At 54.7% G+C, this 15,810-nt stretch overlaps 1 protein-coding gene across 3 annotated transcripts in view; it reads left to right on the forward strand.

Annotated features, from left to right (window-relative positions):
- The window catches only part of MAP2K3 (mitogen-activated protein kinase kinase 3), a 34,182-nt gene that overhangs the window by 16,222 nt on the left and 2,150 nt on the right, over positions 1-15,810 (forward strand). For 2 of the 3 annotated variants that reach the window (XM_017861378.1, XM_017861380.1), the window contains exons 2-10: positions 789-855; positions 1,254-1,302; positions 2,932-3,045; positions 3,261-3,380; positions 4,563-4,679; positions 5,602-5,653; positions 6,853-6,980; positions 7,464-7,541; positions 14,836-14,975. In XM_017861378.1, coding sequence (XP_017716867.1) covers positions 789-855; positions 1,254-1,302; positions 2,932-3,045; positions 3,261-3,380; positions 4,563-4,679; positions 5,602-5,653; positions 6,853-6,980; positions 7,464-7,541; positions 14,836-14,975 — 865 coding nt within the window. The remainder of the gene's footprint in view (positions 1-788; positions 856-1,253; positions 1,303-2,931; positions 3,046-3,260; positions 3,381-4,562; positions 4,680-5,601; positions 5,654-6,852; positions 6,981-7,463; positions 7,542-14,835; positions 14,976-15,810) is intronic. The other variant, XM_017861379.1, reaches the window with a different exon arrangement.

Consider the following 15,810-nt stretch of genomic DNA (forward strand, 5'->3'; position numbering starts at 1 on the left):
GCTAGCCCTCCGTTAGTACAAGCTGAGTCTGTGCCCCTGGCCATGCTCCTGCAGCCAGCCTGAGAGGTGTGGACACTGGGGCCTCTCACCTGTCCCCAGGGGTGGAGTGAGGAAGGTACTGCCCCAGGACTGTGGCCTGCCCAGTGCAGGGGAGGGGAGAGAGCCAGCACTTTTCAGGGGAGGGAGAGAAACAGGCATCAGGTGTTGGCCTCCAGGGTGTGCAGGGCCCGGCAGAGCTAGCCTGGAGGGCAGCCTGGGCTGGAGTCCCTGCTTGCTCCACCACCTGTTGCCCTCTCTGGGGGCCTGGCCTTCCTCATCTTGGAGGTAGTATGAACCTCATCCTGCTACCTGCGGCCATGAGGCCCCTGCACATTGGCTGCTGCAGGTGCTGGCTGGACCCCTGCTGGGCCCCTCTCACTCCACGTCCTGTTGGCTAGTCAGGCAGGGCAGTGAGGACACCTCACAGATGGGGAAACTGAGGCCCAGGGAGGTACTCAAGATGTGCCCAGTGGGTAGGGCTGAGATAAGGCCCTGGGGTCCAGCCTCTAGGCCTGGGTCTGTCCTGCTCTGTTCACCTGCAGGGCTGGTGGGCCTCCTTCCCCCTTTGAAGGCCTCATGGTCTGGCTTGGACAGAGGGGGCTCCCGGCAAGGGTGATGGCAGAGGCTGGCATCCTTGTGGGCCAGGGCCTGAGTCATCCCTGTCTCCATCTTTGCCCAGCCCAAGGGGAGTGCAGGGGACATTGATGACTGAGGGATAGGCCGGAAGCCTCACCTTCTCTCCATTCTAGGAAAATCCAAGAGGAAGAAGGATCTACGGATATCCTGCATGTCCAAGCCACCCGCGCCTAACCCCACGTGAGTCTGCCTCAGTTTCTCCCTGGCTCACCCTGGAGAGGCTTCCCAAACAGGGCTCAGTGGAAGGAGTGAGAGGCAGGTGGGGCCAGCCCTGCTTTGCCTCGTCCTGTCCTGGGCAGCACCTGCTGTGGGTCCAGCTAGGTGACGGCTGCTGGGTTTCATGCAGCACCATCTGCTCTGCTCCGCTCACTTCTCACCCCGTCTTGGAGGCTCGATGAGGCCGTGCCCAGCTCAGTGTAGATGCTCAGCAGCCAATGAGAGGAGGTGGTCCGAGGAGGTGCCTCTGGGGCAGGATATACCTGGTTCCCACGCCAGGCCCCACACTATCCCATCTGCTGCTGCTCTTGGGGGAAGGGTGTGGTTCTCTCTGAAGCTCATGGAGTCTTCTTTCTCCACAGACCCCCCCGGAACTTGGACTCCCGGACCTTCATCACCATTGGAGACAGAGTAGGTGCCAGCCGCCACCCCTGCAGGGCCTCTCACTTCACCTGACGAGTGGGTAGAGCTGACCCTGCAGGGTCACTATGCGGGGAGGTGACTGAGGGGTCAGAGAGGGTCAGGCTATGGAGAAGAGTGTTGTCCTGCGCTGCTGGCTGTGTGGCCCTGGGCCACCCACTCTTTGACCCTCCTGGAGGGAATGAGGACCTTTGGCTGCCTGACTGGAGCTTGGCGAGCTCAGAGCTGGTAGGAAGGTTTCCGAGCTGAGAGCACGGCCCTGCACCTCATCCTAGCCCTAGCGGAGAGTATTGAACATGCAGGCTCCTAGGCCTCCCTGGACCTGCTGGATCATTCCCTCAGGCCAGCACCTAGGAAACCTGCGTTTTATGCTTCCAGAAGCCTCGGAAGGGCACTAGCCATTGAGAATCCTGTCTCAGGGACCGTGTTATGCCCAGGTCCTCCCAACAGAAACCCTACTCCCAGGCCAGGTGCAGTGGCTGACACCTATAATCCCAGCACTTTGGGAGGCCGAGGCAAGAGGATCACTTGAGCTCAGGAATTCGAGACCAGGCCTGGGCAACATGGCGAAACCCTGTCTGTACAAAAATAAAAAAATTGGTCAGCGTGGTGGTGCATGCCTGTGGTCCCGGCTACTTGAGAGGCTGAGGTGGGAGGATTGCTTGAGCCCAGGAGGTGGAGGTTGCAGTGAGCATGATCATGCCACTACCCTTCAGCCTGGGTGACAGAGTGAGACCCTGTTTCAAAAAAAAAAAAAAGAAAGAAAAAAAGAGCTGGGCGCGGTGGCTCACGCCTGTAATCCAAGCACTTTGGGAGGCCGAGGCGGGCAGATCACCTGAGGTCAGGAGTTCAAGACCAGCCTCGCTAACATGGTGAAACCTTGTCTCTACTAAAATATAAAAATTAGCCCAGTGTGGTGGCAGGCGCCTGTAATCCCAGCTATTCAGGAGGCTGAGACAGAATCGCTTGAACCCAGGAGGTGGAGGTTGCAATGAGCTGAGATCACCCCATTGCACTCCAGCCTGGGTGACAAGAGTGACACTCTGTCTAAAACAAAAGAAACCCCACTTCCTAGGCCTGTCCTTGGCAATGCCCCCTCCAGGCTGTCGCACCCCCTGACACTCACCACCTGCTGTCTTGTTCATCTACTTGCTTATTCCTTTTTGTGTCCCTCCCAAGAGAGGGAAACATCTGTGAAGGCAAGACTTGTTTTGTTGTCACTGTGTCCCCAGTGCCTAAAACACATTGTGGATGCTTGGTAAACAGTTTTTGAATGACTGACTCATTCCAGTCAGCTGAGTGTGGTTGGGGAAAGAGGGACAGGGCCCCTTTTTCTCAGAGCTCTGCCTGCTGGCGGGGCATTTCATGGGTGTCTTAGCACACTCCAGAGCAGCCTTGGGGTGTTGGCACTGTGTCTATTTTATAGAGGGCAACGTGAGGCTCAGAGAGGTTAAGTGACTTGCTGAGGGTCACACAGCAGGGAGTGGTAGGTATGAGGTTTGAGCCCAGATCTAACCAGCTGGTCCTCTTCATGCTGTCCAGCTATCTCCACTGGGCGAGGGGTGAGGACTGGCTTCCAGCTTGGTGGCCACTGACTCTCTGTCTTTTCCATCCCTCAAGAACTTTGAGGTGGAAGCTGATGACTTGGTGACCATCTCGGAACTGGGCCGTGGAGCCTATGGAGTGGTGGAGAAGGTGCGGCACGCCCAGAGCGGCACCATCATGGCCGTGAAGGTGAGCAGGGCCTGGAGGCACCTGGGAGGGCTCCCTGGAGGAGGTGAGCTGAGCCCTGCCATGGGGCCCTGCCTGTCCCTCTCAGTGACCAGTACCGAGCCCAGGCTTTTTGGGGCACACTAGGCAGTGGCCCTCTGAGCTCCTGGCCCTCCTGTCATGAGTGGGGGTGTTGGCCTCTGCCACAGCAACCTCTGAATGGCAGTCCTTCCCTGCAGCGGATCCGGGCCACTGTGAACTCACAGGAGCAGAAGCGGCTGCTCATGGACCTGGACATCAACATGCGCACAGTCGACTGCTTCTACACTGTCACCTTCTATGGGGCACTATTCAGAGAGGTGTGTCCTCGCGTGGTACAGCTGGGGAGCTCCACCTCCCACCTATCAGTCGCCTGCAACCCACTGTCACTCAGTCCCTCCAGTGTGCCAGGTGCTGGGGGCACGGGGAGCCACCTGGGGCCAGCACGGCTCCCAGGGACACCAGCCCTGCCAGACCACCGGGCTCCCCTAGCTCCTGGCTGTTACTGTCCTGCTCAGTGCCTCGGTTTCCTTGTCTGTCAAATGAGGCTGGTGGTTGTGGGTGCCTCCTAAAGTTGACACGGAAGTTAAATGGCATGGCCTGAGGCCTGGCATTTGGCTGCACTCAGTTCTGCCTGTGTGACCATTCGCATCCCCATGGCATACGGGGCGTGGGGTGCCTGAGCAGGCAGTGGCCGTGGAGATATGAGATCTGGGTTCTAGGTTTGTGGGCAGGATGGGGTGTGTGCTGAGGGAGTGACTGAGGCTGGAATGGTGGAGCTGCCTTCTACCAAGCCGGGTGGGTGTGGGTGAGCAGGGAGGCTGGGAGCCTGGGTGTTGCTGGGCTCATACTGGTCACTTGCCCCTCAAGGAGCTGTGGCAAGATCAGGGCATCTGAGTCCAGCAATAGGGCAAGGTCAGGGCTGCCTCACCTGGCCTCACTCTTCACTCATGAAGAGCTCAGCATCCTCTGTGCCAGCTCCTAGCCAATGGGGCCCCTGCAGCCTGCGGGTGCCCCCTGCGCATCTCCTAACTTTCCTGTCAGGAGGGTCCTCAGGAGTTCACTGGGGAAGAGGGAGCAGGTCCTTGCAGGCAGGGAGTTATCTGCCGGGGTCAGCCGGCATGAAGGTGTCTGTCGGTCAGCAGGGCCGGCTCTTGCCATGGAACTGATGCAGGTGCATCCTGAAACTCTGGTGGAGGGACCCAGTGAGGCTGTGTGCTAATCCCCCACCTCCCTGGAGACACCTGGAATTAGGGATTAGATGGAGGAGGCTGGCACCCGAACCTGGCAGTGCAGGCAGAGCTGGAGGGTGGGGAGACGTGGACAAGTGTAGGGTGGGGAGAAGCAGGCAAGTGGGGGGTGGGTGGGAGCCCAGTGAACTGTGGCTGAGTGGGTGGGCACACATTGAGGAGGGGGCTGGGGCTGGTGCTGGGGCAGGCAGTGCAGGTGGTGCCGACACAGGCAGCCCAGCAGCCTGGCTGAGCTCTGGGTGTCACCCACAGGGAGATGTGTGGATCTGCATGGAGCTCATGGACACATCCCTGGACAAGTTCTACCGGAAGGTGCTGGATAAAAACATGACAATTCCAGAGGACATCCTCGGGGAGATTGCTGTGTCTGTGAGTGGCCTGGGTGGGCTGGGGGTCCCAGGTGCATAGGCAGAGGCCCAGCCCTTCCAGCAGGCATGGAGCCTGCCAGATACTGGTGTCTTGGGCAGAGCTGGGCATCAGTGTGCCCCCTGAACCTGGGCAGCTGCCCTGGATAGGCCCTTCTCTTCCACCCCAGACCAGAGCTTTCATGCTTAGGAGACCTCAGCTCCTGGGGCTCCTGGAGCCCCACAGATTTGGCAGATTCAGGTGTCTGAGCCATTGATTCCAACTCTTAAGTTCCAGACCATTTTTTTTTAAAAAAAGGAATTTAGTATTTACAACAGCATCATACTGAAAATGCCCCGGGGCAGCTCACAGAAGTACAAGCTAAGTTGAGGGAAAGGTTAGCATCCAAAATGTGTGCTTTTTGAGTCTTAGAAAGTCCTTGAGGGAGGGCAGCAACACTGGGCTTGAGCATCCCAGTAGCCAAAGGAAAAAGGAAAATAGAACTAGTGACACTGGTTCAATCCTCACTGCATCTGGAAACATTTACAATATATGCCTGCCTCAGGCTCCCCACCCATCCTTCCCAAGGGAAATGGCTCCAAGCTGCTAGAATACTGGCTCTGCCATGGGAGGGGAGATGGGACAGGAAGGCTGCCAAGAGCTGGGTTTTATCCAAGAATAGCCTGGCAGGCAGTGATGATGGCTCCCTGGGAGGTGAGCCTGGGAGGGTGAGAGGAGGCAGGAGGCTGAGTGTGTCTGCACAGGGATTGTTAGGATGCTGGGGCAAATGCCAGGACAGGGCAGGAGGCTGGGGTGAGGAGGTGCCTAGCCTGTGCAGCGGGAGCAGGAGACAGGTGGACATCGATGGGGTCTTACTGCTGTCGTTGTTGATGTGACCAGGAATAACAGAGTCTTGTTTCTTCCCTCCTCCCCACCCCACCGCCAGATCGTGCGGGCCCTGGAGCATCTGCACAGCAAGCTGTCGGTGATCCACAGAGGTCAGTGCCCGGCAGCCACCCAGGCACGGTGCAGCCAGTGGGAGGGATCCCAGGCCAAGGCGGGTGGACGTCTCCCTATGAGCAACTGAGGCTCAGAGAAGTGATAAGTTGTGATGTGCCCGATGGGGTCCCAGCCGCTTTCCACCTGCAGCCCTGCAGCTGCCTCCCCTCATGTTTGCTGGTGTTCGAAGGAAGGACTGGCTTTACCTTTGTCCTGAGAAAGGTGGACCGGGTTCTGTTCTAACGTATAGTTTACAAATCGTGAAATTCCAGCACAGAGTACGTATAATCACATTCACACCCATGCAACCACCTCCCTCCAAGATGCAGGATAATTCCCTCACCCCAGCCCAGAATGTTCTCTTGGGCCCCTTCCCTGCCATCCCTCATGTGCCTAAGGCAACCACAAGTCTGGTTTTCCCATGGTGGCTTGGTTTCGCCCTTTCTGGAACATCAGCCTCACTAGCTTGATGTTTCTGGACCCACCCGGGTCTGGGGTGTTGTCGGTTTGTTCCTTTTTGCTGCTGAGCACAAGTCTATTTTTCCAGATTTACTGCTTTTCAAAAAATGAATTAGGCTTAGTTCCCGTTGACCACTGGGTGCCCATCCCAGCCCCCGCCTCCAGGTCACTGTGGTTGGCGTTTGGCACGGAACCTTCTGGTCCTTTTTATGTGCATTTCCATCTTTACACACATCCCCATGGAGGGCACGGGGATGCGAGTGTCCTGTGCGTATTTGCATGGAGAATCCCTGCTAGGCTGGTCTCCCATGCTGGTCTGTGGGGACTCCATGTCCAAACACACAGATCCTGCCTCCCAGGCTTTAATTGATCCTGCTGCCCTCTGGGAGCACCCACACAAGCCAGGCTCTCACTGGATCTCACGTCTGGAGGGTGGATGCAGGTGCGGCGCCCCCAGCAAAGCACCTGGAGTCCTGCCTTCTTTGCAGTGGCTTGGCTGGGCTGGGCACGTCCTGGCTGTTCCCTGAGGACCAAGTATGACCGTCAGCTAGCCCGACACTTCTTGCAGCCTCAGTTCCCTGGTCCGACCCTTGGGACCCTGGTGGAACCTGCCCACTGGGGCATGGGAGGGGGCACAGGAGGGGTCTTGGCGAGGGAGGGGGACACAGCTATGCAGAGCATGGCACCTGCCTCCAGTCATGCTCCACAGACGTGGCTGAGGCATGTCCTTTCCTGGCAGATGTGAAGCCCTCCAATGTCCTTATCAACAAGGAGGGCCATGTGAAGATGTGTGACTTTGGCATCAGTGGTTACTTGGTGGACTCTGTGGCCAAGACGATGGATGCTGGCTGCAAGCCCTACATGGCCGTGAGTGGTCCCTAAGCCCCCCAGGCTCAGGAGAGGATGGGACGGGGAGAGATCCGCCCAAATCAGCCACCCCGGCCATGCCCTCTACCCGTCGGGCAGAGCCTCCCCACACTGTGTTTCCTACCATAGTGGGGCCACCTGTGTCTTGCTGCCCAGGGGCAGCCCTTCTGTACCCTGTTGTTAACTGACCCCCACAGTGCCCCAGTTGGGTGATAAGCTGTATGAACAACCTCCACGGAGGACAGTGGTGGGCTGTGCCGGTCCTGCCCCACCCTCATTGTCAGGAGGGCCTTAGGGGCCTGCTCCCAGGTAGGGGCAGCCCGAGGCAAGGGTTGGGCCTTCTAAGCATGACCCAGGCCCTCCTAGCCTCAGTTTCTTCCCCTGTCACATGGGCAGGTGGGCTAAGCTGAGCGCTCAGTTTGGGGATTGGGAGGCAAGGCCTACCTGGGGCGGGTATTCACGCCTCACTGTTCCCTCCTGCAGCCTGAGAGGATCAACCCGGAGCTGAACCAGAAGGGCTACAATGTCAAGTCCGACGTCTGGAGCCTGGGCATTACCATGGTACTGTGTGGGGCCAGGGCCTGCCCTTAGTGGTCAGGTGGGGTGGGTGGAGCCGTGCCTGGGGCCCTGAGCTTTTGGGGGACTCCTCAAATAGTTTAGGTTCTGGAAAGAAGTATTGGCTTCAAAATCTGAGAAGAAAACATGCCATCAGAAATTACCGTCGATTTAGGGGAACGTCCTAGGGTCAGGGTCGCTCATCATGAAGTCCTGGGCGCTTTGTGATATGGTGGCCACAGGGCTTTCTCTGGAGTTCTTGGTGCTTGTTGAGAAATCACAGCCAATCCCAAATTATGTGAGTTCCTGGTATGTAAATCATGCAAAAGCAAGATGGTGAAGATCTTTTCAAAAATATTTCATAGCAGAAGGTTTGTTGCCAGTGGCGTCCTGGTACCTTGCTGTGGAATGGTAGGAAGGGTGGGTGGACTCTCAATCCTGGGCCTGCGGAGGCCGAAGGCATCCCTGGCTTGGGTAGGGTGAGAGCAGATGTGGCAGAAGTCCAGGTGTAGGGATGGGCCCAGAGCAATTGCTTCTGGAATTGCCTGGCAAAACCCCATGCCTTCCATGTCGGGGCTCAGGTCAAGGTGTGGGTGAGCCTGCTCTGACTCCCATGTGGATAGTGGATTGGAAGGATGGGAAGACCACCAGGATGTGTCCCCCAGCCAGGGCTAGGAAGTTGTGCAGGAGATGTGTGGAAGGATGATGCCATCAGCAGGTAGGGCTCAGGCCGGTGGCCTTGGCCAGCTGCGTGGCTTGGGACCAATGGAGTTTTCTGGGCATCAGCTCCTTCTCTGCCCAGGGAAGCCTGGCCCAGGACATTCCTGCTTGTCCCCAGTCCCTTTGACTATTTGGTGTTGGGGATGAGGCCATCAGATGAAATCAGTAAGATGTGGTGAGAAGCAGTGGCAGGGTGTTTTCCAACACCACAACTCATTCTCAGATTCTCCAGACACCCACCCAGTGTCCTGCAGTTCTGTTCGGTTCTCATGCTACCTGGAGTTCGCACAGACCTCACATGTTAAGGGCTCTCTCCCACCAGACTGCCCCCAACATCACACACCAGTTGGAAGTAGTGGGTCTCCCATACTACTGGACTGACCCGTTACAAATTGGGGTTTCCCACGACCCTCTCCTAAGGTTTTTGATAATGGCTCACAAAACTCAGGAAAACACTTGACTTGTGTTTACTAGTTTATCAGAAAGGATATAACTCAGGACCAGCCAGATGGAAGAGACTCATGGGGGGAGGGGTGTGAGTGTGGGGTGCAGAGCTGCCATGCCCTCTCAGGGCCTGGCACCCTCCTGGTACCTCTCTGTGCTTGCCCAACCTACAGGCTTCTCAAGCTCATGGAGTTTTATTGTTGTTTTTGACACAGAGTCTCACTCTGTCACCTAGGCTGGAGTGCAGTGGCACAGTCTCAGCTCACTGTAGCCTCTGCCTCCTGCGTTCAAGCGATTATTGTGCCTCAGCCTCCTGAGTCGCTGGGATTACAGGCACCACCATGCCCTGCTAATTTTTGTATTTTTAGTGGAGGTGGGGTTTTGCCATGTTGGCCAGGCTGGTCTCGAACTCCTGACCTCAAGTGATCTGCCTGCCTCAGCCTCCCAAAGTGCTGGGATTACAGGCATGAGCCACTGCGCCCGACCTCACATGGAGAAGTTTTTTTTGAGAGAGGGTCTCACTCTGTTGCTTAGGCTGGAGTGCAGTGGTGCGATCGCAGCTCACTGCAGCCTTGAACTCCCAGGCTCAAGCCATCCCCCCACCTCAGTCTCCCAAGTAGCTGGAACTACAGGTGTGTGCCCCCACGCCCAGCTAATTTTTTAAATGTTTTATAGAGGAGTCTCACTATGTTGCCCAGGCTGGTCTTGAAATCCTGGGCTCAAGCAATCTGCCCACCTTGGCCTCCCAAAGTGCTGGGATTATAGGCACAAGCTACCGCACCCACTGAAAGTTTTTATGGAGCACAGTCTGCAGCCCCCTCCTCTCAGTGTCAGTTGGCGGGTGATGCTGAGAGTTCCCACCCTGTATAATCAGCTGGGTTTTCTGGGCAGCAGCCCGGTCCTGAGGCTGTCTAGGGGCCTCACCCTGAGTCACCTCATTAGCATAAACTCAGGCTCCTTGTGGATAACAAAGCCACTCCTGTCACTCAGGAAATTCCAAGGGTTTTAGGAGCTCTGTGCCAGGAACAAAGACCAAATAAATTTCTTTTGATGCCACAGGGGTGGAGAAGAGTGGGGCAGGTGGGGGTGGCCCTGGGGACAGAAGGAAGGCCACTGTTGCAGATGTGGAGGCCTCTGCAAAGAGGGCACCCTGCTGACCTGCGAGCAGGGTAGACCGGGGGTGCAGGTGCAAAGGCCCTGAGGTGGGGCTGTGCCTGCTGTGTGCCTGGGTGGGGGAAGGTTGAGGGAAGAGAAGTGTCTGGTGGGTAGAGAGTTGACGCTGGTGTTGTGGGTTTTACTGGTGTTGCTGCTACCATCGTTATTATCATCATGTGGTTAGAACTTTATTTATTTTTTATTTTTATTTGTTTGAGATAGAGTCTCACTTTCTTGCTGAGGCTGGAGTGCAGTGAGACAATCTCGGCTCACTGCAACCTCTGCCTCCTAGGTTCAAGTGATTCTCCTGTCTCAGCCTCCCAAGTAAATGGGATTACAGGCTTGTGCCACCATGCCCAGCTTTTTTTTTTTTTTTTTTTTTTTTGAGACAGAGTCGCACTTTGTCGCCCAGCCTGGAGTGCAATGGCACGATCTCAGCTCACTGCAACCTCCACCTCTCGAGTTCAGGCAATTCTCCTGCCTCAGCCTCCCCAGTAGCTGGGATTATAGGCGTGAGCCACCACACCTGGCAAATTTTTGTATTTTTAGAAGAGATGGGGTTTCGCCATGTGGGCCAGGCTGGTCTCAAACTCCTGACCTCAGGTTATCTGCTTGCCTCTGCCTCCCAAAGTGTTAGGATTACAGGCGTCAGCCACTGCGCCTGGCCTTTTTTTATTATTTTTTTATTTTTTGAGGGAGTCTCACTCTGTTGACCAGGCTAGAGTGCAATGGTGCAATCTCAGCTCACTGCAACCTCCGCCTCCCAGGTTCAAGCAATTCTCTTGCCTCAGCCTCTCGAATAGCTGGGATTACAGGTGCCTGCCACCATGCCCAGCTAACTTTTGTATTTTTAGCGGAGACGGGGTTTCGCCATGTTGGCCAGGCTGGTTTCCAACTCCTGACCTCAGGTGATCCACCCGCTTTGGCCCCCCGAAGTGTTGGGATTACAGGCATGAACCACTACGCCCAGCCTTGAGCCACTGCGCCTGGCCTGTGGCTGTAACTTTATAAATAGTGTATCTGTAGACAGTGACTGGGAAAGACTCAAAGTCGAAATAATTTTGTCAGAGAGGTGGGACTGGGCCATACCTTCAATTTTCTTTAATTGGTGACATGTAATTTTTCAATTAAAGTTTTTTTTTTGAGGTGGAGAGGAATATTCAGCCTGAAGGCAGGTGCTGTATCTGCAATAACAGTTTTCCAAGTCCTAGGTTAGATGCAAAGGACAAGTTCTTGCTGTATTTAGACTGCACAGAACTGGTTGGATATTAGAGACCCCACTCATGACCACCTCACACATACACACACCCTTATGTCCCATCCCCACCTCTCTGTCTCCCTTCCATCTGTCCATCCATCATAATTATTGGGCCCACCACGGCTAGTGGCCTTCTGATGTAGCTGATGGAACTTGGACAAGTGTGTGCTAAGTGTATATTTTGGTTATCAAATATTGCATAGCAAACCACCCCGGAACCTACTGACCCAAACCAACGGCAGTTTCTTATTTCTCATGTTTCCAGCATTGTGGCTGGGCTCAGCTGGATGGCTCTTCTGCTGTACCTGGCGCTGGCTTGGGTCATGGCTGGGCTGGGCTGGGCTGGTCTGAAAGTCCCAACACGGCCTCACAAACATGGGCCTCCTCCGCCTGGCCTCTCCATGCGACTTACTCACATTGGCCTGCTCCCTGGGCTTCAGAGCATGGCAGTGTCAGCACAGTTGGAGTTCTTTCATGATGGCTGGCATCCAAAAGGAAGTCCTCTGAAGTGCTCGACCTGGAACTGGCACAGCATCACTTCTGCCTCCTTGTTTGGTCAGCAAGTCACAGGCCAGCTCAGGTTCAAGGACAGGGAATGCTCCCGGCTTGATGGAAGATCGGCAGGCGCATACAGGGAGGTGGAAGTGGAGGTGGCCTCTTTGGGCACGGGTTAGGTTTTTCTCCCACAAGTTACAAAAGTAGTGGAAACCTAACATAAAAATATAGAGGCAAAGTAAGGGGAAAATGACTGTAGTTAGCTACCTAGAGACACCTCTTACCCCATTTCAGTGCCTATATTGTGCATTATATAATATATATAATATTTTTATTATATATATGTATATAAAATACATTTTATTATAATTTAGAGAAATATGAACAATATGTAACGCTTCTCTTTTTTGTTGTTATTGAAACAGAGTCTCGCTCTGTCGCCCACACTGGAGTGCAGTGGTGTGATCTTGGCTTACTGCAACCTCTGCCTCCCAGGTTCAAGTTGTTCTCCTGCCTCAGACTCCCGAGTAGCTGGGACTATAGGCGTGTGCCACCATGCCTGGCTCATTTTTGTATTTTTAGTAGAGATGGAGTTTCACCATGTTGGCCAGGCGGGTCTCAAACTCCTGACTCTGATCTACCCACCTTAGCCTCCCGAAGTGCTGGGATTACAGGTGTGAGCCACTGCGCCCAGCCTCGTAATGCTTCTTTTTAAAAAACTTTTTTATTTTTATTTTACAGCATTACATATTGTTCATATTTTTCTCTCTCTGGTTTTTGTTTTGTTTTTTTTGTTTTGTTTTTTTTCTCAGATGTAGTTTTGCTCTTGTTGCCCAGGCTGGAGTGCAATGGTACAGTTTCGGCTCACCACAACCTCTGCCTCCCAGGTTCAAATGATTCTCCTGCCTCACTCAGCCTCCCAAGTAGCTGGGATTACAGGCTTGCACCACCACATCTGGCTAATTTTGTATTTTTAGTAGAGACGGGGTTTCTCCATCTTGGTCAGGCTGGTCTCGAACCCCCAACCTCATGTGATCTGCCCGCCTCGGCCTCCCAAAGTGCTTGGATTACAGGTGTGAGCCACCACCGCACCTGGCCAATTTCTCTAAATTGTGATAGACTCCTGTATGTATCCCTTCCAAAGACTCCATAACCATCTGCCACCATTCACTCACCCTGTCTGCTGATGTGGGATGTTTCCCTTGTTCCTGATGTTTTCCTTCCATTTGAAATTCTTGGCCATCCTGGGGAAGTGACTGGTGAAACAGAGTCGGGAGAGTCACCCTGGGTGGGACCCTGGTCTCGGCCTCACTCCATCCTGCAAGGGCCCCAGCGCTCTCTTGGCATTGGCTTTTTCCCACTCACTGCACAAGCCTCAGGATGCCAGTGGGAATCACCCAGAACAGACAGGGGTCATCCAGGGATGGCCCTTGGCCAGTAGCGAGTGCTGACTGGGTGCTGGCCTATTAGTGTTGTCGCTGGGGAGTCACAGGGGTGTGACTACGGTCCTGGCTGGGTCTCCACCCTCACAGTGGGGCCGGCCCCTGGTGCTGGACATTCAGGCTGCTTCTAAACATTTCCTGGCAGATAATACCATATGGCACATCTTTGTGCCCGGAGGCTATTTTTGTTGTTTTTCATTTTTTGAGCTTTTTTTTGAGACGGAGTCTTGTTCTGTTGCCCAGGCTGGAGTGCAGTGGAGTGATCTCGGCTCACTGCAACCTCCACATCCCAGGTTCAAGCTATTCTCCTGCCTCAGCCTCTGGAGTGGCTGAGATTACAGGTGCCCGCCACTATGCCCGGCTAATTTTTTGTATTTTTAGTAGAGACGGGGTTTCACCATGTTGGCCAGGCTGGTCTTGAACTCCTGACCTTGTGATTTGCCTGCCTCAGCCTCCCAAAGTGCTGGGATTACAGTCGTGAGCCACCACGGCCAGGTATTTTTGAGCTCTTTAGAAAAAATGAAGGAGTACGAGGTTGAGGATTTGGACACTTCTGCTTTTCTAATTATAACTCTCATGGCCACTGGCCCTTCTCCTGCAGCTCATATGGGGTACTTGCTCTACATATTGCAGTCAGTGAGTGCAGAGAAAAGCCCCCCAAATAGGTACGGTTTTGTCCTGTGAACACATGTGCACACACGCACACACACGCAGTGGGCCCTGCCTGTGTGGATATGTTTGTGTCTGAGCTGGAAAAGGCCTCTAGCTTGATGGGAGGCACGTTCTCAGCACAGTCCTTAGGGTCCTGTCCAGGCTCCAGTTGCCAGCGCCAAGTGTTTGTGCTGAGGTCTCTTCCGTTCATCATGGTGAGGACGGCCCATCAGTGAGGGCCCTTGTGCTGAAGCCTCGGAATTCTCTGTTCTTCCAGGCTGGAGCCAGGGCTGACATGACTTGTTTTTTTCATCCAGTCGTCATGACTGGAGCCCAGACTAGTCCTAGCTAGTCCATCCCTTCCATGATGACTTCTTGCCAACCACAGGGAAGACACAGGGCTGGGAGCTTGGAGCGATGACAGAGACCCACCGGCCCGATGTCACCCGCAGGAAATCCGGATCCAGCAGGGCACATGTGGCCACACAGGCCACTTGTCTAGGAGGGAAACTGCCGGGGCCCTGCAGAAGATGAGGCTGCAGGCTCATGGGTGCAGAGGCGAAGCAGCCTTATGGTCTCACACTCTGTGGCCTTGGGGACAGCCGTGTGTGTGTGTGTGTGTGTGTGTGTGTGCGCGCGTGTGTGTGTGTGTGTAGCATTTCCCACGTGCCTCCTCTGTGAAAACAGCAGCCCAAATAAATGACAGCAGATGCTGAAGTCTGAGATGTTCAGATGTTAGGGCGGGGAATGGCTGTGACCACCTGGGACCTGCCCACCTGGCTCATGAGGCTGCGGCCCGAGGTTGCCACCTCCTCAGATTTTTCCAGAGCAGCTGGAACCTGCATTGCTTTGTAAAATCTTCAGAATTCAGGTTGTCTGAAAACCCAGCGATGGTCCCACCAGTCGTGGCGTCGGCCAGATCTACTTCCTGAGCTGGGTCCTGCTGGCTGGGTCGGAGGAGCTAAGAGCTTTCTTGCCTTTGTTCTACTGGGATGGGATAGGGAGATGAGCTGTGCAGCTTTGAGGCCTGGCTCTGGGACCAGGATGGGTGGGAGCCCCCAACCCTGGCTCCTGGGTGCAGAGTGTGGGTGTATCTGGGGCCGGGGCCTCTGACCCCCCCCTGTCACCGCTGCAGATTGAGATGGCCATCCTGCGGTTCCCTTATGAGTCCTGGGGGACCCCGTTCCAGCAGCTGAAGCAGGTGGTGGAGGAGCCGTCCCCCCAGCTCCCAGCCGACCGTTTCTCCCCCGAGTTTGTGGACTTCACTGCTCAGTGGTGAGTCTTGGGTGCTGCTGAGCACCTGTCACTGCCACCCCACCCCCGCCCCCCGGCCAGATCCCTGCACCTTCCTGGGCCCTGTTCCTTTTTGTTTTAGCAAATAAACCCCCAGATGACATAGCATCAAAATATGTAAGGCAGAAACAGCTGGAGCATGAGGCGCATTTGACAAAACGATGATCCTGGTGGGAGATTTTAGTATAGTTCTTCCAGAAGTGGACAAATCAGATAGACTGAAAAGAGAACAAAGTGTATGGAAGATTTGAACACAAAAAACAAGTTTGCTTTTATTGATATCTAGAACTTTGTACCAAATTAAAGAATGCCCCACAGGAGCCTTATAAAAATCATGTTTGAGAGGCTGGGCGCGGTGGCTCATGCCTGTAATCCCAGCACTTTGGGAGGCTGAGGTGGGCGGATTACAAGGTCAGGAGTTGGAGACCAGCCTGATCAACATGGGGAAACCTTGTCTCTACTAAAAATAGAAAAATTAGCCAGGCATGGTGGTGTACGCCTGTAATCCCAGCTACTCAGGAGGCTGAAGCACGAGAATTGCTTGAACCCAGGAGCCAGAGGTTGCAGTGAGCCTGAGCAGAGATCATGCGACTGCACTCCAGCATGGGCGACAGAGCGAGATTCTCTCTCTCAAAAAAAAAAAAAAAAAAATCATGTTTGAGGTTACAGAGAGAATAAGGAAGAAGGCAAAGTCATACAGACCAACTTCTCTGACCATAATTAAACAGAGCGAGAAATGGGTAAGGAAGAAGCGGCCGGGTGCGGTGGCTCACACCCATGGTCCCAGCACTTTTGTTGTTGACCATAATTAGCAACA

The sequence above is a fragment of the Rhinopithecus bieti genome, unplaced genomic scaffold, assembly GCF_001698545.2.
Source record: "Rhinopithecus bieti isolate Rb0 unplaced genomic scaffold, ASM169854v2 scaffold_62012, whole genome shotgun sequence".
NCBI lineage: Eukaryota > Metazoa > Chordata > Mammalia > Primates > Cercopithecidae > Rhinopithecus > Rhinopithecus bieti.